The sequence below is a fragment of the Ziziphus jujuba genome, chromosome 9, assembly GCF_031755915.1.
Source record: "Ziziphus jujuba cultivar Dongzao chromosome 9, ASM3175591v1".
NCBI lineage: Eukaryota > Viridiplantae > Streptophyta > Magnoliopsida > Rosales > Rhamnaceae > Ziziphus > Ziziphus jujuba.
The window spans coordinates 23994686-24020571 of NC_083387.1; the positions used below are offsets into that span (position 1 = coordinate 23994686).

Sequence of the window (25886 nt, forward strand, 5' to 3'; positions counted from 1 at the left end):
TCTAAACCTTTTTTCATAACCAACAATTCTGTTGTGAGAGCATCAAAACATTGTTTATTGGATTGGCCATAGCTCCATTTGGGTTTAAAAGTGAAGTACAAATAATCTCTAACCTAGACGTTTAGTTAGCATGTATATTTTTGAAAAGTAAAACTAAAAAAATTAAATATATAATGTTTTTTGGTAATTGAAAAAAAAAAAAAAAAAGAAGAAGACAATTACAATATTTTTGTCCTGAAAAACTATTTGTAATAATCATTTATTAATTATAAAATTGAAAAATATTTGTATTTCTGTAACTATTTTATACTTTGGGGGACTTCTCTATATTTTTTTCCCCTACTTTTATTTATTTATACTATCTTATTTTTATTTTTTTAATTACAAGTTTAATTGGTTGGTCTTCCTGTTACTGTATTCCGTACCACACTAGAAATAACATTTGGAGTTGTATCCATATCTTTCAGTTTCACGGACTCTCACTCTCGGCGGCCGACTCTGCCACCGACGACGACGGCAGCGGCGGCGGCGGCTTGGTTTCGCCTATCACCACCGACGGCGACGATAAATTCTCACCGTCGCGTTCTCGTCCATCCGGTCTCCGGTTTCTCCGTCTCGTCTCCACCACTCACAGACGTCCACCTCTTTGTCTCGCGGCCTTCTTCCGATATCGCCGTCCTCGCTTCACTCCGTAAAGCTTTTCACTCTTTCTCCGATCTTACGGGTTCTGCTTGGTTACTTAAAATTGAATTTTGTTGGGTTCAGGTCCTACGAAATCACTAAATGAGGCTCTTTCGCCTGAGAAATAGAGGATTCTGATTTAATTTGCAGTTAATGAGAGAAACATAAAAAAAATTTGAAAAAAAAAATGTTTGCTTCCAGTTCAATTACAGGCTTAGCTCGTGCTTTTCACCGCAAAATCACAAGGTACTATTATATCCGTTTTCTTTATCCAAATTTTACATGAACGTTGATTTTTTTTTTTTTTTTTTTTTTGAAATGCATTCTTTTGGTGAAGTTGTTTTCATGACATAGTTTTTGCACCAAATGGTAGCTATAATGAAGCATGTGTTGTATTTTTATATTCTTTTGGGCTACAAATTCTGAGATTCAAATGGAGTATTATTTTTTGTTTTGTTCCTGTTCTTGTTTCTGCTGTTTATTCGTCCGACCAATCTGAAGGTTTAAGGAAATAAAATGACAGCTACTAGTTGTTTAAAAAAAAAAAAAAAAAAAAGTGAACCATTGCTTTAATTGGTACTTTATGTTTGCTATTATATGTTATGTTCTTAGTTGAAGCTTCTTGATGTTGGAAAATTTAATTGTTAGTTCATTAGACAAGCATTGAAAAGGGCCTGTATGGGATAAACTGAAGGATTTTAAATTTTAATTTATTATCTTGAAAATTCATAGGTATCTTAGTGGTATGCCAATATTTTCTTGAATCCTTATTATGCACTTCAAGGAGCATAGATTTTCTAATACTTTAACAGTTTTGTGCTGGTGCCAACTGTTAATTTACAACTATCCCCCATAAGCGTTTATATATTAACTATGCATCTCAAGCTAGCATGGTAGATAGTTTTAACACTAGACATGTAACACTCCTTGCATGAAGCACAATAATTTACGGAAATGAGGGTTAGTGGGATTCGAACATAAGACCGGAAAAATATCGTAGTATTTCATATTTAGTTTTACAGTTGTCTATTTGTGTCAGCTTTATATGCATAGCTGAACCCATTTCTTAGCAGTTCAAAAGTTTTGATATAGTATTAGAGTCTATTTGTCTAACAAGTTTTGTGTCCAATTCTCTCTAACCTGCTTCTTTTTTTTTTTTTTTTTTTTCAAGTAATTGCTTTCACATTGAGGCCCCATTTCTATGCTGTAATTTGACAAGCCTTTGTGTGAAGGGAGTGTTAATCTATTTGTTGAGTTACTTGATGCATGTAGTTTTGCTCGTTTCTTAACGAGTTAAGCATTTTGTGAATTGTGGAAATGTTAACATGGTACTAAGGCCTGATTGTTAGTTGTCGTTAAATAATGGGATAACTATACTTTTGCTACCTCCATACTTTTAGTTTCACATCTAGGCCTTGCATTTTCAATTTTCCAACAATTTAGTTTTGGCTTCAATGTGAGCTTTTTACCTTTTATTTTTTTCTATCGAGGCCCCAGTTTTATTTTGCTTTCAATGTGGGACCTCTGTATAATTAATTTTATGCTATAGTTAACCTTATTTATTATTTTTTAAGTTAATTATATTTCTAGTCCTCTGTTTGCCTCAAGTTTCATAATTTTGGCTAAAGCATTTCTTATCCTTTGGCCCACATTGAAACAAATATTAAAATTTAGGGCCTCAATGAAAAAAAACTAAAAATCCAGGACCAGGGTTAAAATCAATCTGTAACACAATCCTTTAAAAATTGTGTTACCCTAAGCCTGCATTTCAGAAAAGAGTTGCCCAATATGATTGCATAGGATTGTTTTTATCACATCCATTCTATCAGTTAATCTTAAAAACTCATGGCTATTAATTTAAGCCATTGAGGAGAATTTTTTAACTTTTGTCTGTCATGCTGCCTTTTCATTTTGAAGGCTTCTAGTGATAGATAATATATATTCTTTATGCAGGGATTCTTTAGTCCCGTTCTGTCGCCTAGCCCATAAAGTCTCGGATATTTCCTTGTCGGCCACTTTCTTTAAACGAACCCTTGCATGCATTGCATGTATGCATAAGCAAAGCTACAGCGTATCAAGGCCTCTTCTAGAAGTGCCATATGCAATCTCTGCATTGGATTTTTCATTGGTACAGAGAAGAAATATGCTTGTGGCCCAGAGCAATTTTAGAAAATGGATATTTTCTAGGTACAATAGTAATACATCAGTTCAGCTCAAGACAGACAGTAATATTATCAAGTTTTCAATTGGAACTCATAATGGTTCTTCACCAAAAGGGAAGAAGACAACCAAACAAGTGAAAATGTCCAAGAAGGCTAAACTGAATGAACTAAGATTCTATCGTTTGAAGGCCAAAAAGAAGATGAATTCCCCAAATCCAGAAGTTAGGATTAGATATAAACTGGAAAAGGTTGAACTTTCTTAGTCTCCTGAAGATTACTAGTTTAATTTTTTTAACTTGTTGCCTGTTCTTTTTAGTTTTTAATTCTGTCCATGCAAACATATTGAGCAATTTTGTTATGCCTGCTACTTCAAATTCAAGGGTTATGTTTAAACGGTTACTATGAAATATTAATAATTTGGGTGTGAAGTTAATATTATATAATATGAAACACAATAGAATATGAACTTGAAACTTGAAATTATGACTTAGAGTTATTATAAATAAAATTCAAATAATAAAATAAAATAAAACATTAATATGTATAAAGTTTTAGATTATATATATTCATATATATTACAGTTGGCTTGATTAGATTAAGCTTAGATATTTCTTCATTGTTCTTATGTTTTTCTAAATTCCGTTGTTCTTATGTTTTTCCATTTCCATTTGAGTAGGATTGCTAAATGATCCTACTCTTTTTTTGTGGCTTGAGTTATCATTCCATATATTCTTTTCTTTTAATATCACTATTCATTTTTGTTCTTCTTTGTTTATCTACTTAACCTTTTTCCAAAATAAAATCTTTTTAGGCAAAACGGAAGGAAACATGGTTGATTGAGAAGTTGAGAAAATTTGAGATTTCCAAAGCTCCAGCTGAAACATATGATCCTGAAATCCTAACCGAGGAAGAGAAACATTACCTTAAGCGTACTGGGGAGAAAAAGAAGCATTATGTTCCGGTTGGGAGGCGTGGAGTGTTTGGGGGTGTTGTTCTCAATATGCATCTTCACTGGAAAAATCATGAGACTGTAAAGGTAATTTGTCGGCCTTGTAAGCCAGGGCAAATTCATGAATATGCAGAAGAGCTTGCTCGCCTGAGCAAAGGAATCGTCATTGACATAAAACCTAACAACACCATAATCTTTTACCGGGGAAAGAATTATGTGCAGCCAGAGATGATGTCACCTCCAGAGACCCTTTCTAAAAACAAGGTAATTTCAGCTTTCTTTGACGTTATAAAGTACCCTTTCTTTTCTTTTCTTTTTTTTTTTTTTTTTTTTTTTTTCTATTTTTTTTCTTTTAATGAAAGATTGTGGTATTGTTGGTTCTACTCCTACTCTATATATGTCTTGGAGTAAAGTTGTTTTTGCTGTTAAAGCTTCAAGTGCATGGTTCTGGAGTTGTTCAGTTCTCATTATTGCAAAAATTGGGCAATGGAAGCATGGCTAGGAGCTGTATAATATTATAGTTTTTATCTTTTGTAACAATAGAAGAACTTGAAAAAATTGCTTTTGTTACCTAGAGGTCTTTAAAATTTTGCATGTCAATATGGGTAATCTTTTCTTATATTTTTCTCTCTTTTTATTTTTGTTAAATTTTGTTGTATTTATTTTTACTTTTGTGTTGCCTTAGAGTTGTATGTGAGATTTTATTTATATGCCTCAGTTCTGTTATTTATCTCCCTCTCTATGAGTTTTTTCAATCTTTTAGATGTTGGAACTTAGTTTCTTTGTACCAGTAGTTCTTTTTTTTTCTCATGAAGTTCAAGTGTAATATTGTTGTGCCTCTACTTTTTTAGGCTTCTTTGCTAAATTTTATTGCTTGGTAAATGAAAAAGGAAAAAGGAACCTGCTATTTTAGTCAATTGATGCCAAACTGATCTCCTATTTTTAGTTAAATAATCAAAATATTTAAGGAAAATGGACAATGCTTTTGAAAGTCTACTATACCGTGTTCTAGTTGGATTCTTATGAAAAATTGTATCCTAGAATGATTAAGATTAAAGGCTGGTTTTATTATTATCTTGGTGCTACTTTATGAGAATGTATAACATTTCTATTTAAATGACATTATCACTAGTGTTAGTCGTTGTGGGGCTGATGATGGATCATGGGTCACCCTTGATGAGGGGCTTTGGAGATGAGTTTGGGTGAGAGAGTAGGCTGGTGCTCTAGGTTGGTTAATTGTGCATATGGGATGAGACTTTGGAAATAAATTAGCGAGGGATGATTTGAATTCTCCACATTTATCAATTTCCTAGGAGATGGTAGTCGGGTGAGATTTTGGGTATGCCTTTGCTGCTGGATCTCCTTTCAGCTGACCTTCTCTCAGTTATTTTTGCATTCCCTTTCACTGAGGGAGTTATTTGAAGGACCTCAGTATGAATGACGAAGTTGGTGTTTGATATATCCTATTTTCTAGAGCTACGAAAGGTGGCCTAAGATCAAAATATCTATCCTTCCTCTGCAGATGTGGTATAATGGTGGGGATGGGGACAGTTTTTTTCTTATTTGGATGTATGTTAGGAGTTTCTACAAAGTGTAAAATGGTTACAGGTTTCTTGAGGTGTCTCCTTACATTGTCATTTTGTTTACCAATTGCCCAATTAAAGTTGCTTCCCCCCTGCAACATGAATCCCAGCCGGTGCTTAGATGAATCCTCATTCTTGTATCTATATATTGTTTGGTAATTTTAAAGTTTTTTAGAGGTAAGAGGATGGTTTTGGTGGGTGCTGTATGAGTCTTATTTAGAATCGAAAAATCCCAGCCAGTGCTTAGATGAATCCTCATTCTTGTATCTATATATTGTTTGGTAATTTTAAAGTTTTTTAGAGGTAAGAGGATGGTTTTGGTAGTGTGATGGTATGGCTGCTGTATGAGTCTTATTTAGAATCAAAAATTTTGTGGCTTCTCTTCCAAGAAGTTGAAATAGACTCTCCATTTTATTATTTCAACTGAGTTTTTGTGTAATTTTCTTTAGTTTAGTTGGTGAATTCTGTTTATTATTTAGAGGATTTCTTATCAGAATGCACACACACATATACATGTATATGAAGCAGGAGTCTGTCAAATATGCACACATAGAGATACATGGACACTCTTATATTGAAAACAAGAGGAGCCTGTTGCAAACAGAGATATATGCACACACAACACACACACACACACACACTCTCTTAGTCTGACTCTTACTATGCTGGCTGGTGGAGAGATGTTTGTTTCTTTTTGGTAACCATGGCTGTTAGCTGGCATACAAGGACACATGGTATTATGGAATTAATGTCTCTTTGGAAATATAATGTATTTTGAAGGTTGTATATTTTTATCACATAGTCTGGCTATGCTTATTTCCATTTATACTCTCATGTGCTCTATTGATTTTTTCATAAGGCATATATATGTACATACTTATATTGCTTAAATCTATTAGAAGGCATTTGTGCTATCTCTCCTTGTTTCAAGTCATGTGTCTCATTTGACGTTCTTTGAATATCTCAAGCCAAAACTCAGTATTTGATTTCTTTTCATTCTCATATATGGCATTCCCACAAGCGCACAATGAGATGAGAAGCCTTGCCCAATGATTTACTAGAAAATAAATTAAGTTTCTCGGGTTCACATAAATTTTTTTTTTTTCTGTATAATTATGATGATTTTGTTTGCTAAATCATTGAACACTCCTTTTCAGTTGGCATAACATAATCGGTGAATTTCTTACCATTGCAGGCCTTGGAAAAGTACAAGTACTTGCAGTCACTTGAGCATACAAGTCAGTTCATTGAAAAGTTGGAGAAAGAGCTGGAAGAGTATCATAGGCACCTTGCTCGGTATAAGCAAGGAAAAACATATTCATCGCAAGATTTTGTGGATAATAAATTATAGATAAATATAAATTATTTATACATAGTGTTTTTTGGATGAATATTTTTGAAAATTATCAATGGTACAATCAATTGAGATTTTACATTATCTTGACCATATTTTAGCATTTTAGCACCAAAAAAAAGAAAAAAAAGAAAAAAACAGCCTTACTTTAAGATATGACCCACTATACTATCATAAACATGGTTAATAATTAATTTAATTCTCTCTAGAAAGCAATCTCATTGGATATCTTATTTATTTTTGCATCTATTATAAAAATAAAAAAATAAAAAAAAATCCACCAATAAAATTTTATCATATTTTATACTTGCATCATTCCATTTGTTCTCAACAAGTAATTATATGAAATAAATTTATTGACTAGCGATAAATGATAATACACGAATATAGGTTTAATTCTGTTTATAAAGCAAGAGAAACATGTAAAATTCTCATTGTTTGTAATGCAATTGAATAATTTCCGTACAGTTCTTATTTTAGACTTTCATTTGCTTTTTTGAAATGGTAGTGTAGCTCCTAAACTTGGAAGAAATAATAATAACAAAAATAATAAGACACATTATACAAGCACCAATGTTGGAATGCATATTTTACTAGTAAGTATCTAAGCATGCAAATTAAAAGTTTTAATTTTTATGAATTAAATAGTTCACTTGCATGTACGGCAAACTTATGTAATTTCAATGAGGCTAATGTAAGGGTACTTGCACCAAGCATTGGATCTATTGGTTTCCAAATGTAAATGATATTTGGTCCTTTGAATTTACATGGTTTACGTACCTTTATTTTCTATCTGTGATTCTTACTTCTTTGTGATCATAAGCTTTCTAATAAAATTAAGTTTTAAGGTATTCTAATTTTACAAATAAAAAAACTGTTGCGTTATTTTGTTAACAATATAAATATTATTTAATTAATTGTACTATTTTATTTTTAAGTTTTTCTAAATTTTCAATTTACATGTAATGTAAAAAATTGGAAGAGAATAAATTAGAGTTTCGACAGATATTATAGCTTTTGAAACATATATAAATTATATCTTACACAATTTGTAAGATGTAAGTCAAATTAATAGAATATAATTCATAAGAGAGTGTTTTCCCACATCCATTACCTATTAAGTAGGCTAATAAAATAAGAAATTAAATGAACAAAAAAAGTAAGTTGAATAGAATTGCAATAAATTAAAAGGAGAAAAATAGAAGTTGTAAAATTGTTTTGTTAAATTAACATACATCACCATCAGTACTGAATGTCATCAAATTCCCACCAACCCTTAACCTCTCCTTTTTTATTTTTATTTTTTGGCTTTTTTAAAAGAAATATAAAATGAAATTGAAATGATAAAGGGACCATCAAATGTTAAAAGCTACCATGTGGGTGTTCCAGAGGGCTAAAAAAAGAAAAAAAGAAAGAAAAAAACTTAGCAATGAAATTTGGTTCAACAGGACCAGAACTCTGCTTTTTTCACCTTTGAAATGCTCTCCAGGACTCCAACCGGTGAAACATGTCCCATCACAGTTACCCTTTTGGTTTCTAGGTCTATACTGAACGACGTAACCCCTGCCATTTATAGCCATACACCAGTAAATCTTGCATTTTTTTTTTCACAGCCAAAAAAAAAAAAAAATTCATTTCTTAATGCAATAATTCAATATAATCTGAGAAAAAAATATTTCTATATTATATTTTTATTATTATTGGTGATACTTAATAACCAGTTATTTATATTATATTTGTAATAGCCAGTGATTTATATTATATTTGTATTTTTAAATAAGTTTTTTAATCTTTCCATATAATTAGCACCAATCATTGTGTGACCCTGTAAAAATTATTTAAAAGTAAGATTTTTTTTTTTAAGAGGAAAAAATAGGAATTTGGTAAGCTATGGCAATTTTTTGTTTTTTAAAACCAGAAAATAAACTTAAATTGTACAAATTCTATTATTATTATTATTATTTATTTTTTTTGTAAGAAACTCAGACCATAAAATTAAAATTTCTATTTATATATCTGTGAAGATTGTTTTTTACTTGAAAAAACAAAAAATATATATATATATATATGAAAATGATTGACGTAGTAATTATTTTGGATTCAATTTTGACAAACAAAATAAATTACCTTCCATCCTTGATAAATGTTTCTTCACTTTGCCAGCACATCCTTGACAATGAAGAGCGACACGCATGACAACCACCTGAAAACATATATGTCAATTTCTCTCTCAGAAAGTCTAGCTGATAATATGAATATACCAAAAAAAGAGAGTATATTTAAAATTTTATGAGATCAATCTTTTAAATTTAATTTTAAAAAATAGACTCAATCAATTTAAACAAATCTAATAAAATCAAACGAAATGATAAAAAAATATTTTGAAAGCTCAGATTAATTATTAGGATGTATGGCTGATGGTGTAAGTAGATCACATCATTTAACTACAAAATGAAGACTAAATTAAAAAAAAAAAATGAAAAAAAAAACCTAAAAGATTTTGTTTAAAAAGGTCATGATTTCTACCTTGAGTTGTAAAATTTGAGTTGGAGAGGATAGTTTGGTATTCTAAGATGCCTCCAATGCAAAAGCCAAAAGGAGTCCACTACGAACTATATTATAATTCGAGATAGATGGTACTTTATAATATAAATTGGATTAAAATATTTTTAGGCCTTTCTTATGGTCAATATATGGTGTCAAGGTTAAGGAGAAAAAATGACACAAAAGATTTATTAACACGATGAATAGCCAAGTGTTAATAAAACTTTATTGGTTTATCTTGGGGTTCCATTGTAATAATAACAACGAAAAGCCTTTGAAACTTTTATCGAAAAGTTGTTGTCATGCACATTGAACTTTTTTTTTTTTTTTTTTTGGGTGACCAGTTGTCACATTAAATTGGAATGAAAATTTCACTGTTGTTTATAGTGGCAAAATAAGTAAAAGAATAACAAACAACCAAAAATCAGTAAATGCATGACTTCAGATTAATTTATATATATATATATACACACACACACACACATTTACATGCATAGGCAGATTTGATCTTCTAACAACTCTTTATCAATTCATAATTATTAATTAGACGTGTACCTCATACAACTTTTTATATCACCGCATTATCTATTATAAATTTACATATAGTTTTTAGAAAAATATTTCTTTTTATACTTATAAAATATTTACATATATAGAGTTAATAATTTGCTGTGAAACATATGGTGAGAACATGTTTCAAATGGTAATTCACACTTCTATTCAAAAACTATGTTTTAAATAGATAAAAATCGTATATGCATATATCCAATACAGTGGTTCTGGCTCTAGAATCATTGTTGGTGGATATATATATATATATATATATATACACACACACACATATAGCTTACAATTCTGACATACTGATATTATGCGCCCCATTTTTTCTGATAAATGCCCTTAGTACCAATTTGTCCTTGCATCTCAGGGCATGCCTTAAAAAATAAAAAATAAAAAAGATATCTCATACTGATAATAACACTTTCTAACAGACTGTTCCATTGAATGTTCTATATCTATAATTTGACTGCTTAAGAGCGAGAACATACATCAGTGCATTTTTCTATGAGAATTTTCCATAAAGTGAATTTCATTGAAACGAATAAAACCAAAATGTAAAATAGTTTCAAATAAAAAAAAAAAAAATTATACATCTATGTAGTTGCTAATATATATATATATATATAGACAATATATAGACATCTCACCTGGAATGCATGGTTGGATGAATCTGGTACTGATGGATGTTTCTGAGAGGTATTCGGGTCACGCAGCCGTGAAACTTGATCTTCTTTTTTATCATTATTATTATTGTTGTTGTTGTTGTTATTATTGTTAAAGGCTGGTTTTTTATCACTCAGCTGGTTGAACTTGAACCTACCAGACTCAATAAGCCTGGTGTATTTGGCATTGTTGGTTAATCTTGTATCATCAAGAATAAGGCTACTTCTCTTAGCAGTTGCTCTTCGAGGCACAATAACAGAACCAAACTCCGGATTCATGCAAATGGCGGTTGATGCTTGAGACTGACACATGAAGCCTCCCATCATCATCTTCTTCTTGGTGTTCTTCATATTGTTGCTCATAAAGGAAAATGTAGTACTAGTAGAAAAAGTAGCAGTGAGACTAGTGGAGAGGAGAAAGTGAGTATAAAAAAGTTGGACTTTTGATTGGATAAATGGGGAGAAGATAGAGAGATAGAGAGAGAGAGAGAGAGAGAGAGAGAGATAAAAACATAGTCTTTATGACTCATCTAACAAAGGAATGGGGGTGTCGCACAGGCACTTTTATTTGTACTGTGTTTTGAATGTGTTCACCTTCCCTGTCGTTTTCTCTACTTATTGTTCAGAACAGAGAATTTAATTATTCATCTCCCTTGCAAAGAGTGAATCCTATTTTTGACTGAAATATACCCCCCCCCCCCCCCCATTAAATAATTTTATCTGTGTATATGCATATATACTAGGTAATGTCTGTCAGAGCAGAAAAAGAATATTTTTTCACATTTTTAGCAATGTATTAAAATAAAATGCAAATCTATTTAATTTCAAGTAAAAAAATGGGTTTAAAATGGATTGTGTAAATTAAATGAAACTACATGAAGAAAAAAAAAAAAACCTAAATTTTCTTTCAAAATTAAATGGTAAATTGGAGAAAAATAATATTGATAGGAAATATAAATTAAAAGGAAAAGAAAGAAAAGGGAATTAGTTAAAGTAGAAGATGCTGTGCATTAAATGGGTTTATTGAATGGTCAGTATTCTGATATCACACAACACAACACACACACACACACACACACACACACACACACACAAAGCTGGTAAAAAACTGATATTATTTCTGGAGACTTTTTCATATAGTAGTCAATTTTACAACTAATTTCTCAGACTTGCACACTGTACAATCATCTACTTTAACAACGACTTTCTTACCTATGAACTAGAAAGAAAAAAGGGTTTCTCTCTCTTCTCTTTCTTCACCTTCAAATACAATTAATTGGGTTTAAATTCATGGAGTTGACCTGCCATTGTCAGGAGGGAAAAAGAAAAAAAAATTATCTAAATAAATTTTGAAATAGTTAATTAATTTTGTTGTATGTGGATAGCTGCTGTATGTCACGACGAAGCTTTGCGACTATGCCATTCTTGGCGACGGTGATCGCCGACGAGAAGGTGGCGGCCGCTTACTTTGTAAAGATTCAATTGCGGTAGGGGTATTAATTATATATGCCATTTCCTATATTAACACCTGGCATTTGTTCTACCACAAAAAACAAGAAAGCACATCTATGGCATTTGATACAAGTAAGTTGAGCTGAACCTTCCTATTTCTTATGAGCCAAAAAGATTATAATAATAAAAAAAAGAGAAACTTCCTTACTTCTTGATTACTTATAAATGAGGGAAAACTACAATGAACTTGTTTGAACTACTAATTAATTTTAAATAATTCTCTTGAATTAAAATAAAAAAATCTTTGAAATATGAACATACACTACCAAAAAGAATGATGAAGCGAAAAAAAAAAAAAAAGTAAAACAAATAAAATTCATGCCTTTCTAACCTACTCCCTTGAATGTGAATTAAAAGCCTACTCTATGAAGTACCAAGTCATCTTAGTTAGAAAATCTACTTTGAATCTCTAATAGCTCAATCTTCACTAGCGGATCAGTCATTCTTTACTGAGTTTGAGTATGTTTAATTTCAAAATTTTTTTGAACCTTAAAGCTAACAGTTCTGAAAAGATCTCAGCGCTATAATACTCGAATAATATGGAATTGGAAATCAAGTAGTCTGTCAGTGCCTCACACCCATTCATACTTGCTGATCATCTACTGCATTTGGTATGAGATTTTTTGTTCAGAGCTTCCTAGGAGGTTTCGGTTGGGTACATGCTTTGATATTTATTTATAATATTCCACCTCCATTAGCCGACGTATCACTCTCTATCGATATTGTCTCCAATTTAATCATAATATTTAGAATGAGATTTTTTGTGTAGAGCTTTTAGAAGGTCACCATCCCACCTCCATTAGCAAACCTGTCATTCCATTAGTGGATTTGTCATTCTCTGTCGATATTATCCTAATTTAGCCTTTGCATTCGAGGTCACTCATCTATGAGATTTTTTTATTCAAAGCTTTTCAAGAGATCATCCATCTTTGATATCGCTTGAGCACACTTAACTTCAGTATTCTTTTGAACCCTGAAGCCAACCATTTTGAAAATGCTTCAATTGAAAGTGATTATTATTATATTTTAACCATCCGGTGATCTTCAACCAGGTAATGTGAAATTAAACATCAAATAACCTATCAGTGTCATATATCCATCCACACTGATCGTTACAAATGATAAATGAATTGAATTTGGGACCAAAAGTAACAATAGAATAACTACTTCAACTTACAAAAGATTAGAAAATGCACATAAGTTAGCTTTATAGACCAATCTAATCAAACTCTGGGTTATTAGCAACTTCTATGGCCAAATTTAAGGAGTAAAAGTGCAAGAAAATCCTTTTTTGGAAAATGGGACACAAAACATGTCAATTAATATATATAATTTTGCTTTTTTTATTTATTTTTTTTTTTATTTAATTTTTTTTATAAAGGCAATTCGTTGAGAAGGAAAAAGAAAACAAAAGCAAAACACTCCTCCAAAGAGGGGATTACAAACAAAAACCAGCAGAAAGCAAATCAGAGGAGAAAGCATCCAAAATGACTCGAGGAAGGGATTCCAGATTAACTTTCTCCACATTAAAAAACTTGCTATCTCTTAAAGCTAACTTAGCAATGCAGTCCGCTAAGCAGTTAGAGCTTCTAGAATCCCAACTTAGAACCCAATTGAAATTGGAAAACCAGGAGCAAATTAACAAAAAGTCATATCTAGTATTCCAACTGGAAGGTTCTTTTGCTTTAGAGATATTTTCAACCACCGTAGCTGAATCAGAAGACCACTCTATCAAATCCCACTTGTGATATGCTGCAACTTCAGTCACCCATACAACAGCTTTGAGTTCAGCTTCTGGGAGAGAAGAGCATGGGATACATTGGGACGCAAGGTACAAAAGGTTGCCTCTCCAGTCCCTAACCACAAAAGTAAGGCCAACTTGACCTCCAAAGTAAGCTGCATCTGTGTTAATTTTCCATCATCCTTTGAGAGGAGCTTTCTAGCACTTCTTAGAAGTAACAGAGTAATCAGCAGAAGCCATAGAAGCCTTCAAAAAATCCTCCACCATAATGTTAAATCGAATAACCTCATTACCAGAAAAGCAAGCACCGAGAATAAAATTTTATTTATGCACTTCCAAACAAAATACATTAGAGAGGCAATAAAAATAGTTATCTCTATACTACTAAGAGAAGGATGATTTATGTCAGAACTCGGGTTGATACAAATTATATATAATTTTGCTATTGGATATGTTTGGTAAAATTATATATAATTTGATCGATTATATATAATTTGACTAGCACGCTCATATTACAATGAATGTGCATGTGCATGCATACATAACAAAATTATATATATATACATAGGATTTTAATGAAAAATATTATAATTTTATTAAATGAGGAAAAATATTAAAAGTTGTCGTATATGCATATCTAATTTAGTGATCCTTATAAAGGATTTTTTTTTTTTTTAACATTTTTTGTTCATGATCCTTATAAATGGACTGACCCAGTAAATATACATATATTTAGCAAATTATTTTGTTGAAAAATATTTTCTTCTCAATTTTATTCCTTTTTATCATTAATATAAGAATTTTTCTTTTTTAATTTATCATGTCATTTGTAAACATTCAATGTTTTTCCTACCATTCATTTCCAAAAATTTCACGTTATTCATTACTTTTTATTTTGATTTTCGTATTTTTTTTAATTATATATTGGTATTATTTATATTAATAATATAAACTTTGTTTTTTTCTTAATAGTTTTCTGAAAATTAAATAGGTGAGAGTTTATGAGCAATTGTCTCATTTCTCGTAAGTCATAATTCATGAAGACCGCCAAGTTCACCATCCCACTTCAGCAAAGCAAACAAGTTTTGTATTCTTCAATCTCAGAAGCTCTGACTTCTGCTTCAAACTCCAAACAACTCCACAAGGTCCACTCTCTCATTGTCACCCTCGGACTTGAACATTCCGTCTTCCTTTCTGGCAAACTTATAAGCAAGTATGCCAAATTCAAAGACCCCATTTCTTCTCTTTCGGTTTTCCGTGAAGTTTTGCCCACAAACAATGTCTACCAGTGGAATTCGATCATCAGAGCGCTAACCCATAATGGGATGTATTCTGACGCTCTTCATCATTACGCTGAAATGCAAAAAATGAAGGTTCAACCCGATACGTATACCTTCCCTTCTGTGATCAATGCATGTGCTTTGTTACAGGATTTTGAGATGGGTAGGATTGTTCATGAGTGTATTTTGGAGATGGGATTTGCTTCGGATTTGTATATTTGTAATGCATTGGTAGATATGTATGCTAGATTTGATGACTTGCAGAGAGCACGACTTCTGTTTGAGGATATGTCTAGGAGAGATATTGTGTCGTGGAATAGTCTGATTTCAGGGTATAGTTCACATGCATATTTCGAGGACGCTTTGGAAATTTATCATAAATTAAGAATGGAATGTTTGGTACCAGATTCTTTCACCATATCAAGTGTTTTGCCTGCATGTGGAGGTCTCCTTGATGTTAAAGAAGGACTAAAAATTCATGGGTTGGTCGAAAAGATTGGGATCCATTCAGATATTTTAGTAAGCAATGGACTTCTTTCCTTGTACTTCAAATGTGGTAGATTAGAAGATGCTCAAAAACTTTTTGATAATATGGTAGTTAGAGACTCTGTTAGTTGGAATACTGTGATTTGTGGGTACTCTCAATTAGAGTTGTTCGAAGAGTCAATCAAATTGTTTATGCAGATGATAAATAGATTTAGACCTGATCTGCTAACAATAACATCTGTTCTCCATGCTTGTGCCCAGTTACGAGACCTCAAATTTGCAAAATGTGTTCATGACTACATTAAAAAAAGTCAGTTTGAATTTGATACGACAGCGAATAATATCTTAATTGATATGTATGCAAAATGCGGTGATTTGTTAGTTTCGCAAGAAGTATTTGACACTATGGAAGATAAGGATTCTATCTCATGGAATTCATTAATCAATGGCTATTTTATTAATTGTCGTTATCATGAAGGGTTAAAATTTTTTCAAACAATGAAGGCTGACATGAAACCCGATTGTGTTACTTATGTGATGATTCTTTCTATATCTACTCAGTTAGCAAACTTGAACTGGGGAAAGTTAAGTCACTGTGATATAGTAAAACTGGGATTTGATTCACATCTTGTTGTTTGCAATGCTCTGCTTGATATGTATGCTAAATGTGGCAGAGTAGAGCAGTCACTAATGGTATTTGAGAATATGAAAGCTCGTGATGTAGTAACATGGAATACTGTAATTTCTGCATGTATTCATTATAAAGACTGTAGTTTAGGGTTCAGAATGATCAGAAAAATGAGGGATGAGGGGGGTCTGATGCCAGATGTGGCAACCATGTTAGGGATTTTGCCTGTCTGTTCTTCGCTCGCTGCCAAAAAACAGGGAAAAGAGATCCATGGCTGCATTTTGAGGTTTGAATTTGAATCAGATCTTCCAGTGGGAAATGCACTAATAGAAATGTACTCCAACTGTGGTAATTTGAAAAACTCTATTCAAGTATTCAAGCAAATGAGGATGAAAGATGTGGTCACTTGGACTTCATTGATTTCTGCATATGGAATGCATGGCAAAGGCAAGAGAGCATTGAGAGCTTTTGTGGAGATGGAAGAAACTGATGTTCTTCCTGATCATCTTGCATTTCTTGCTGTCATTTTTGCTTGTAGCCATTCTGGTTTGGTTGAAGATGGTATGGCTTGCTTTGACAAGATGAAGAAAGACTACAAAATTGAGCCTAGGATTGAACACTATGCCTGTATAGTTGATCTTCTATCACGTTCTGGGTTGTTAGCTCAGGCAGAGGAGTTTATCCATTCAATGCCATTCAAGCCTGATGCGACTATATGGGGAGCTTTACTTAGTGCTTGTCGAGCAAGTGGAGAAACTACTATTGCATCACGTGTCTTGGATCGAATAGTTGAAATTAATTCATGTGATGCTGGGTATGTTATTTTAGCTTCAAATATATATGCTGCTTTGGGGAAGTGGGACCAAGTTGGGGCAATACGGAAATCTATGAAAGCTAAAGGACTCAAAAAAGATCCTGGGTCTAGCTGGATGGAGGTTGAGAAAGAAGGTTTTTGCTTGTCAGGTGGGGTCCCCTAGACAATATAATGAGTTGAAAAAGTTATAGGGTTACTCACTGGTTTGATGACTAGAGAAAGCTTCTGAATTGATTTGTGACTCATTTTACATGTGATTTTGTAGTGAATGATAAAAGTAACATGATTAATGAATACAGAAAAACGCATTTGTAGCAGTTGGCTTAAATATGGAAGTATGGATTCCTTTATTTGTGATCATAACCATGGAGTATTTGCGATTCAGAGGGTCAAAGATAAGCAAAAGCATCTGCAAAATTTGGATTCTGCCATTGACTGAGAGTGCTGTATTTGTTGTCCTTTCTCTGTTTGGTTCAATGTTGAGGACTTATAGTGAAAGAGGTATGGATGTTAAACATTGTCTTCTTGTTGATCAATAAAGTTAATAGATAGATGAAAGAATAATAACATAGTAGTATCTATCTATTCAGTTAAGTTTATTTCATGCCTTTTCCTTTTTGCCTGTGCAAATGCAATTCCCATTTTATGGATCAAATTTGATGATGTGCAGTTGGATATACTAGTGATGTTTCATAACATATTGGGATATGAAGCACATTTGCTCTTCCTAATCTTATGAGCGATCAAATAGAAATGTTAGATTCACTATTAGAACTAGAAAATTAATGTCTGAAACTGATATGAAATGTAAAGTTGTTGTTGCTGTTGTTGTTTTATTTTATTTATTTTATTTTTTTTTCCGTGAAGCGGGATTTTGTTCAGCTTTGAATTCCTGATGACTAATTGGCAGCATTTCAACTATTGGTACAAATGACCTATTATATCTATGTCGGAAGCAATTTATTTGCAGTCATTGATCAACTACTTTTCCAGCTCTATATATATCTCTAGAGAAACCTATAATTATAAATTAATCTTGTTAGACAAGACGGGTCAAGATGCCTAAGTAATGTTCTTTACCTTGAAATTCCTCTTTACAAGACCAAATTATTGTACTTATACATGTTATTTTGCAGGAAGATGGATTTGAAACATAACTAAGAGATCTTTATGGGAAAGTTATATTCATCAGAGCGATGCATTGAGATTTTTGGTTTTGCAGCCCAGCCTGCCATGCCTCAATCCTGTACTAACATGCTGTCTTGAACCTTCCTTTCAGTGTGGGGAGAAGCAAAGAGCCTGAAGCTTAAGCAGCAAGTTGCATTTGGATTTTTCTTGAGAATGGAAATCCCTGACCAAACAATTGAAGAGAAACAAGCCTGAGCTTTTTCACAGTTAAAAGTTGTGATAGAGTCTGGGTCATTGAAGGAAGCAAAGAAGGCTCTAAGAAAGAGCTTGTCATTACTGAAACAGGACATCTCTACGATCACTCACGGCAAACTCGCAAGTGAATGGCCACAACTGTGCAAGCTCTGTTCTGATCTCTTCAAGAATCGTACCATTGTAAGCAGTGCTTCACATGATCTCTATATGCATCATGATATTTGATTCAAATTTGGAGCTTCAAAATCCGAAGCAATTAATTATTCTTTCTAAAGGTTTTTTCTCTTTTGCAATATTCCTGCCAGATAAACAAGCTCTCTGTGTAGTAATTTTGATCACGATATGCATCTTGATATTTGAGTCCTTTTTCTTTGCTCACCGCCTTGCATCTTATAGTTTGTTTCCTTTCAAGTGATAATTTACACTCATTCTGAGTAACTTATTTCTTTATTGTTTTGGGATGTATCAGTAATGGATATTGAAGCAAGATTGTGCAACAAAGGGTTAAAGATGCATTGAGTGTCTTGAACTGCTATGAGAACATTGAGGTGTTTCTCGATAATGTTCTATCTACAGCATGAACTGCTAGTAAGTGCTTGTTTGATAATGTATATTTTTGGTTTTCCGTTTTCAGTTTTTTCTTAAAGGTTTTACTTTAATTGTTTATGATTGGTGTATGCGTTAAATATTTAGGTTTCTCACCTAGCTACAAGTTAAAAAATAATAATAATAATAATAATAAATAAATAAATAAATAAATAAATAAATAAAAAACACCAAGTCATTTCTAACTGTTTATAAAATGAGGCTCATTTTAATAAAAGTTTTTCTTTTTGGCCATTATAAATATCATAGTAGTCACTTAAAATTCTTCTATGCTTAATCTCAAAACGAAAAACAAAAAAACAAGGACATGAACTTAAACATTACCAAACGTGCTCAATTTTTTTTCTCATTGAAAACCAATTAATACTGGGGAATAGCAAAGAACTGATCTTTCAACAGTGAACTCAGTTGTATAAACTTGTAGGACTTATGAAAGATGAATCTGATGCCCCGAAGAAAAATATAGTTGAGGGAGCATAATCTTGTAATGGAATTTCAATGAATGATATATAACTTCCCGTCATCAACCATGTCATTGATGCATAATTTTGTAAGAAGATGCCAGTTTTTCCCAGGCCATATATTTGCGATTAGATTTCTTAGTCTTAGTTTATACTCAGACAGACAACCTTCATACATGATTTTCTTACCTATGGAGTAGTCTAAATGAGCTAACCGGTTGGATTAGCGTAAAACAAAAGGATACCCTTAATAATATTATTCAAATGGTGGACTTATGGGTTGGTAAGGTACTTGGATTTTGACCAAGAAGGCAAAGTTTAAGTGTATTCAGGGTCAGGGACTCGTTTGCAGATTGTGAAGTTGATGTGAATGTATACCACTACTTGGAGTTGCAAGCGTATGCCATTAACTACCTTTCTAACCTTTTTTTTTTTAAATTAAAATTTATTTGTTTATTTATTTATTTATTGCCCCAAAAAAAAAAAAAAAAAAAAAAAGGAAAAAGAAATACATATGGGGATGATCACTGATTGCTTCAATATCGATCTAAATGACCAGCAACTAGAAAGGTCAGAAAAATCAGAAACAGGAAAAGGAAGAGAACATGAAATCTGTCTAACGGCGATTAGGTCTTCTAGGTTTTGAATATGACAAATTGGACCTTTACAGATAAAAAAATGAGTCAAGTATATCTAGCGAATATTCAGCTCTTTTTATTTTATTTATTTTTTTGTATGTCCAAAAACAAAAAAAAAAAAAAACAAAAACAACAACAACAACAACAACAACAACAACAACAACGCAGCTCTTTAAGCTAAGGCTCATTCATTGAAAACCCATCAACTAATTAATCAATCTTTTCATCATTTGTTACCAACTCTAATTAGCAATATCGATTAGAAAAAGAAAAAAAAAAAAAACTATAATTAGTGACCAATTTAAGTCTCTTTTTTTCAGGACAATCTGGTAGCAAAGATGCTATTTTCTTATATAATCTTGAGTCTGAATCATTGTGCTTAACCATAGAAAAAATTAAAAAAAAAAAAAAAATCAGTTTATGAATTTCAAAACCAATATTGATGACAGTTTTGTTTATTTGTAAATTTTGAAGGGAGGTTGACGAAATTATTCCAATTAATTTTTTTTTATTATTATTATGTGTCTTTTCAGATTTTCCTTAGATTTTTTTTATTTTATTTTTATTTTAATCTCTTTAATATTTTTCATCTTAGGACAGGTGGCACTAATAAGCGTCTACATGAGAGAGACTGATTATCCCTATGCCAAAAAATATTAATTTTATATATAATATTCGCAGAAAAATTAAAACTTTCGTTTTACGTACTGTTTTCTCTGCTACAATATTTATTGTCACTAATGGAAAATGACTCTGACCCTTCTACCAATCATCTGGCCTCTTTCCTTCGGTCGAAAATAAAGAAATTGACCACTTTCCCGGATTTCTAACGCACTGGAAAGCAATCATTTTATTGTGGAAATTAATACCAAAAGAAAAGTAGAAAAGTGGTAGATAAGAAAGAGTTCCAAAATATTATGGGAAAACTAGAATTTTAGTGGTGAAGATATCTACAGTCCTTCCCAGCGATGGCCATTTTCAATGGCTGAACGTGGTGGACAAATAAAGCTTTTGAGCACTTTAACCAAACCATTATAATAAAGATTAGAGAGACTAGGAACACCATTTTGAGCAAAAGAACATCATACATCAAGCTGGAAATTACCACTCCAGCTAGCCAATAGTAAGCTCAAAGATAGTTTTGAGATTGTCTTTTATGCCCAAATAGCAAAGTCAAAGATAGTTTTAATATTTTATGCCCACCATAGAAATTTCTGTATAAATAGTCTTTATAAATAGTCTATGTATGTATTTTTCAACCTAACAATCCTTTAAAAACACCGTAGTGCTATTATTTTATGTATTGAAACATATGTTTGGCAGTTTGATTCATAACATAGACTGCTTTCTTAGTAATAGAATTTCAAGTAGGATCTCCTGTTATAACCTCTATAAAGCAAGGCTTATCTTGTATTTTCTCTGAGATAGATTTTGTATTCTTGTTGTTCGTATCAAGTTTATGTCCTGGTAAACCATCTTTATTTGTTTTTAGCTTGCTTTGGTATTTTGGCTTTGGTTCACATGGTTTTATTTGGAAAATGAAATTGGTCATGTCCTGTCTGCCAAGTATAAATTGTTGTCATTCTCAGTTTGATTGATATTAGCTTGTGTTATGATTTTGGTGATATAGATTTGTACCAATATCTGGCTGCAATGAGTGCAAATGCTAAAGATGAGCTCAAAACGGACACAGATATCACAAGGATACCTTCATCACGGCAACATTCGAGTCGTTTTCCATATGTTCACAAGGTTGGAAAACCTCCAAAGCAAAACCTTTTGACAGAATTAATGACTAGTTTCAAGGAAACTTTCTTTTCCGATGACCCTCTGCGCCCTTTCAAGGATCAACCGAAATCGAGAAAGTTTGTCCTTGGTCTTGAAGCTCTTTTCCCTATTCTTGGTTGGTCCAGGGAATATAATCTTAATAAATTCAAAGGGGACCTAATTGCTGGACTTACCATTGCTAGCCTCTGTATTCCTCAGGTAATAATGTTAATATATAAATTATGGTTCATTTGGTTGTCCTTTTTTTTTTTGGCATATTTCTTTTGAAGTTCTTGTTTCTCACAGTTCTAAGATGCCATGAATTAGGATATTGCATATGCAAAGCTTGCAAATCTGCCACCGCAGAATGGGTTATGTGAGTTGGCTGATTTCTTATAAGCAGTTTGGTTTTTTATTAATTCCCTTTCCAAAGTATGTGACTGAGTTTGTCACTTGTAATACAGACACTAGCTTTGTTCCACCTCTTGTTTATGCCTTCATGGGTAGCTCAAGAGACATAGCCATAGGGCCGGTAGCAGTTGTTTCTCTCTTGATTGGAAGTATGCTGCAGGATGAGATTGATCCCAAAAATGCAGTTGCTTATCGGCGCCTTGCATTCACTACAACTTTTTTTGCTGGAATTGCTCAAATGATGCTAGGAATTTTCAGGTTTTTTTTTTTTTTTTTTTTTCAACGTTGATAACTGCTTCTAGTTAGTTCACAATGATAAGACCTCATTAGCAACTTTTTCTCATGTTCTTCCAGATTGGGTTTCTTGATCGACTTCATATCTCATGCTGCCATTGTTGGATTTATGGGTGGAGCTGCCATTACAATTTCCCTTCAACAGCTAAAAGGTTTGCTCGGCATAAAAAATTTTACAAAGAAGACTGATATTGTTTCTGTTATGCGTTCAGTAATTAACTCGGCACATCATGGGGTAATCATTAGTTTCTACTTCACTTTTGGTCTCTGTTTTTCGATGTTAACCATAATGGATCAACTTATAATCTTATAAACTCTATTTTACAGTGGAATTGGCAGACTATAGCCATAGGAATCTCGTTCTTGGCTTTTCTTCTGATTTCTAAATACATTGTAAGGATCCTGATCATCCTCTTTCTTACCTAACGTGCTAAGTTTCTCACTTGAATTCTTGATTTGAATCTTCTTTGATATCCGTCAGGGAAAAAGAAACAGGAAGCTCTTCTGGCTGCCTGCAATTGCACCTTTGTTTTCGGTTATTGCCTCCACCCTTTTGGTGTATTTAACTCATGCTCAGGATCATGGCGTTCAAGTTGTAAGTGATTTTTTAACATTTATCATATCTAAATATATTTTCTTAATAATAAGAAAAGATGATGGCAAACTCATTGACCAAACATGTTTTTGCAGGTGAACCATATCAAAAAAGGCATAAATCCTTCATCAGTGGATGAAATATATTTCACTGGAGAATATGTTTCCCATGGCTTTAGGATTGGTGTTGTGGCAGGAATGGTAGCACTTACAGTAAGTAATTTCAACAGAAGTACTTTGATAAAAATAATGGTTAATCACAATCAGTTTTTCACTGTACTAAAACTGAGATTTTCTAATCCTAGGAAGCCATAGCAATTGGAAGAACATTTGCTGCCATGAAGGACTATCAGCTGGATGGAAACAAAGAGATGGTAGCATTAGGAACAATGAATCTTGTTGGTTCAATGACATCTTGCTATGTGGCTACAGGTGTGGAAGGGTGAAAATGATTTGCGAGTATAGTTTTTGAATCTTTATCATGTTCATTGCCGTTTCAGCTTTAATATTCTCGCTGCAGGATCCTTTTCGCGCTCAGCAGTGAATTATATGGCAGGTTGCCGAACGGCTGTTTCCAACATAGTTATGTCTATTGTTGTGCTCCTAACACTGCTGCTCATCACACCTCTGTTCAAGTACACCCCAAATGCAATACTGGCTTCTATCATTATTTCTGCAGTTGTAGGCTTAGTTGATGTTGAGGCGGCAAAACTAATATGGAAGATAGACAAATTCGACTTCATTGCTTGCATGGGAGCTTTCTTTGGAGTCGTTTTTATTTCTGTTGAGATAGGTCTATTGATTGCGGTAAGAAGAAATAATACAAATTCATTGGTGTTTCATGTTCTTGTTCAACATGCACTGAATTTTTGTTCAATATACAGGTCTCTGTATCCTTTGCAAAAATTTTGTTACAAGTAACAAGGCCTCGGACTGCAATACTCGGGAAGCTTTCAAGAACTAGTGTTTACAGGAATATCCAACAATATCCAGATGCTAGACAGGTTCCTGGAATTCTGATTGTTAGAGTTGATTCTGCAATTTATTTCTCCAACTCTAACTATATCAAGGAGAGGTATTTCTTTTCCTAAGTCATTTAAATCTAAATTTCTTTCCAACTCAATATGATATTTTCTATTTTTAAGAATATTTTTGCTTCAACTCCCTTGTTTTCTTTTCATGCAGAATTTTGAGATGGTTGAATGAGGAAGAAGAGAAACTGAAGCAAAGTAGTCAGCCTAAAATCCGTCATTTGATTGTGGAAATGTCACGTAAGCAGTCTCTAGTTTTCAAAAGTTCAAACCTGCTTCGTATCGACTAACAGAATGTACTAACGAAATTTCACTGAAACAGCTGTTACTGATATTGACACGAGTGGCATCCACGCTTTGGAAGAATTGTTTAGGAGTCTTCTAAAGAGAGATATTCAGGTAATAATCCAGAAGTGCAAGCTCGATTCAATTTAAGGCAGACATTTCATGCACACTTACAGTTATCAAGAACTTGTACTTGATTTGAGTACTGTTCCTTGCTAATATGTCAACATGTGGTTTTTGTTGTCTGTTCTGCCAAGACAAATTACCATATACATATATACACAAACACACAAATATAAGAGTGTTGGCTACTAATATGTTTGACAAATAATCTCGACCCTTATATAGCTTCTGATGGTGTATAAATCATGGTCTTTAACTATTCATAACTTCTAATTGTTTATGCACCATTGGATGTACCTATCTTAAAAACAATTGAGCTTCTTAATTCCAATTCATTTCACATGAAAAGCTAATAGTTAATTATCATAATCAGCTCCATGTTATTCAAAACAAACTGAGATCATTTTGTACCTTGACAGCTTGCTCTAGCAAACCCAGGGACTATAGTTATTGAGAAACTTCATTCATCCAAGTTTGCAGACTTGATCGGGGAGAACATGATTTTTCTTTCGGTTGCCGATGCTATTTTTACATTTGCTCCCAAGACTACTGAAGAAGCTTGATACCAATTTAGCAAATACTTGCTAGAAATTTGTACCGGTCGTTTTTCTTTTTGGTGTGATTGAAGAAGTTTTGTTTTCTTAATTGACGTACGCTTTAAGAAACATCTTGAATCCTTTTTCTTCATGTACCATCACTGAGTTACTTGTTCTTTTTGCTTGTAATCCACCAAAACTTTCTTCAGGGTCAATTAAATGCATCACAAAAGAAAAAAAAAATCTGTGGTCTTTCTCAGTCCAAATCCTAGATATAGGAGGCCTTCAATTCACAACAGCATTGAGTTTCTGTTGTGCATAGTTATCAGTCTATCTTTTCGGTTTTATGTACTTTTTTTAACTTTTTGTTTCTCTTATAAAACTTGTTGGCCAGGAAACAAATAATTTAGCACTTAAAAAAAGAGGAAAGTCATGAATTATCTGGGTTAACATTCTTGTTGATCAAAATTACCTTGCTTCAGTTGCTTCAATGACTATAAAACTATTAATTTTTAAAGCTGAATTAAATCTTCCCTCAAATTTTAATTATTCTCATCAGCTTTTCTCTATATTTGCCACACTGCAAAGTCACATCTACAGATTTGTAACTCAATACCTGCAGGGCAGAGTGAGGAAGCTAATTTTATCAGGAAGTCAGTCAAAGAAATTTATATATCTATATATATATATATATATAATATGAACTTTTTTATATGTATAATATTAAAAATATTAAATGTAATAATTATAAAACATATAATTTATTATTCTAAAAAGATAACAAATAATTTTAAAAAGAA

At 32.5% G+C, this 25886-nt stretch overlaps 4 protein-coding genes across 10 annotated transcripts; 3 read left to right on the top strand and 1 right to left on the bottom strand.

The window, feature by feature from the left end:
- Positions 1 to 380: 380 nt before the first annotated feature.
- Positions 381 to 6813, top strand: LOC107427536 (uncharacterized CRM domain-containing protein At3g25440, chloroplastic). The gene is made up of 5 exons (XM_016037917.4): positions 381 to 691; positions 766 to 927; positions 2635 to 3091; positions 3655 to 4056; positions 6571 to 6813. The coding sequence occupies exons 2-5, from the start codon at positions 869 to 871 to the stop codon at positions 6724 to 6726; spliced, it is 1074 nt and encodes a 357-aa protein (XP_015893403.3). The 5' UTR covers positions 381 to 691; positions 766 to 868; the 3' UTR covers positions 6727 to 6813.
- Positions 6814 to 7909: 1096 nt separating this feature from the next.
- Positions 7910 to 11012, bottom strand: LOC112492895 (heavy metal-associated isoprenylated plant protein 3). Its single transcript, XM_048481555.2, has 3 exons — positions 10482 to 11012; positions 8857 to 8932; positions 7910 to 8292 (listed from the first exon to the last, which is right to left on the bottom strand). The coding sequence occupies exons 1-3, from the start codon at positions 10857 to 10859 to the stop codon at positions 8171 to 8173; spliced, it is 576 nt and encodes a 191-aa protein (XP_048337512.1). The 5' UTR covers positions 10860 to 11012; the 3' UTR covers positions 7910 to 8170.
- Positions 11013 to 14717: 3705 nt separating this feature from the next.
- LOC107427539 (pentatricopeptide repeat-containing protein At3g03580) lies at positions 14718 to 18375 on the top strand. 5 transcript variants are annotated; one of them, XM_048481223.2, is made up of 3 exons: positions 14718 to 17106; positions 17257 to 17458; positions 18237 to 18375. In XM_048481223.2, the coding sequence occupies exons 1-2, from the start codon at positions 14787 to 14789 to the stop codon at positions 17394 to 17396; spliced, it is 2460 nt and encodes an 819-aa protein (XP_048337180.2). In that variant the 5' UTR covers positions 14718 to 14786; the 3' UTR covers positions 17397 to 17458; positions 18237 to 18375. The 5 variants fall into 5 exon arrangements, with proteins under 5 accessions (XP_048337180.2, XP_048337182.2, XP_048337181.2 ...); XM_048481225.2 differs by having other exon boundaries at positions 17343 to 17458; XM_048481224.2 differs by having other exon boundaries at positions 18180 to 18318.
- A 2427-nt stretch (positions 18376 to 20802) lies between these two features.
- On the top strand, positions 20803 to 25523 carry LOC107427540 (sulfate transporter 1.2). 3 transcript variants are annotated; one of them, XM_016037928.4, is made up of 14 exons: positions 20803 to 21168; positions 21676 to 22031; positions 22140 to 22188; positions 22277 to 22481; positions 22578 to 22752; positions 22845 to 22910; positions 22999 to 23112; positions 23208 to 23324; positions 23417 to 23543; positions 23632 to 23918; positions 23996 to 24186; positions 24297 to 24382; positions 24465 to 24541; positions 24970 to 25523. In XM_016037928.4, exons 2-14 carry the CDS (start codon positions 21699 to 21701, stop codon positions 25111 to 25113), a joined length of 1971 nt encoding a protein of 656 aa, XP_015893414.2. In that variant the 5' UTR covers positions 20803 to 21168; positions 21676 to 21698; the 3' UTR covers positions 25114 to 25523. The 3 variants fall into 3 exon arrangements, with proteins under 3 accessions (XP_015893414.2, XP_015893413.2, XP_024933435.2); XM_016037927.4 differs by lacking the exon at positions 20803 to 21168 and adding an exon at positions 21257 to 21512; XM_025077667.3 differs by lacking the exon at positions 20803 to 21168 and having other exon boundaries at positions 21893 to 22031; positions 22119 to 22188.
- The last annotated feature ends 363 nt before the right edge of the window (positions 25524 to 25886 follow it).

What these genes read in the sequence shown, in the direction of transcription:
- LOC107427540 (XM_016037928.4), top strand. Translation starts at nt 21,699, where the DNA reads ATGAGTGCAAATGCTAAAGATGAGCTCAAAACGGACACAGATATCACA. An exon ending in ATGATGCTAGGAATTTTCAG is followed by an intron (nt 22,482 to 22,577) that starts GTTTTTTTTTTT and finishes ATGTTCTTCCAG; the next exon opens with ATTGGGTTTCTTGATCGACT. An exon ending in TTAACTCGGCACATCATGGG is followed by an intron (nt 22,753 to 22,844) that starts GTAATCATTAGT and finishes TCTATTTTACAG; the next exon opens with TGGAATTGGCAGACTATAGC.
- LOC107427536 (XM_016037917.4), top strand. Translation starts at nt 869, where the DNA reads ATGTTTGCTTCCAGTTCAATTACAGGCTTAGCTCGTGCTTTTCACCGC. An exon ending in TTTCACCGCAAAATCACAAG is followed by an intron (nt 928 to 2,634) that starts GTACTATTATAT and finishes TTCTTTATGCAG; the next exon opens with GGATTCTTTAGTCCCGTTCT. An exon ending in TTAGATATAAACTGGAAAAG is followed by an intron (nt 3,092 to 3,654) that starts GTTGAACTTTCT and finishes AAATCTTTTTAG; the next exon opens with GCAAAACGGAAGGAAACATG.
- LOC112492895 (XM_048481555.2), bottom strand. Translation starts at nt 10,859, where the DNA reads ATGAGCAACAATATGAAGAACACCAAGAAGAAGATGATGATGGGAGGC. An exon ending in CATCCAACCATGCATTCCAG is followed by an intron (nt 8,933 to 10,481) that starts GTGAGATGTCTA and finishes ATATGTTTTCAG; the next exon opens with GTGGTTGTCATGCGTGTCGC. An exon ending in ACATTTATCAAGGATGGAAG is followed by an intron (nt 8,293 to 8,856) that starts GTAATTTATTTT and finishes TATAAATGGCAG; the next exon opens with GGGTTACGTCGTTCAGTATA.
- LOC107427539 (XM_048481223.2), top strand. Translation starts at nt 14,787, where the DNA reads ATGAAGACCGCCAAGTTCACCATCCCACTTCAGCAAAGCAAACAAGTT. An exon ending in AGAAGGTTTTTGCTTGTCAG is followed by an intron (nt 17,107 to 17,256) that starts GTGGGGTCCCCT and finishes TAATGAATACAG; the next exon opens with AAAAACGCATTTGTAGCAGT.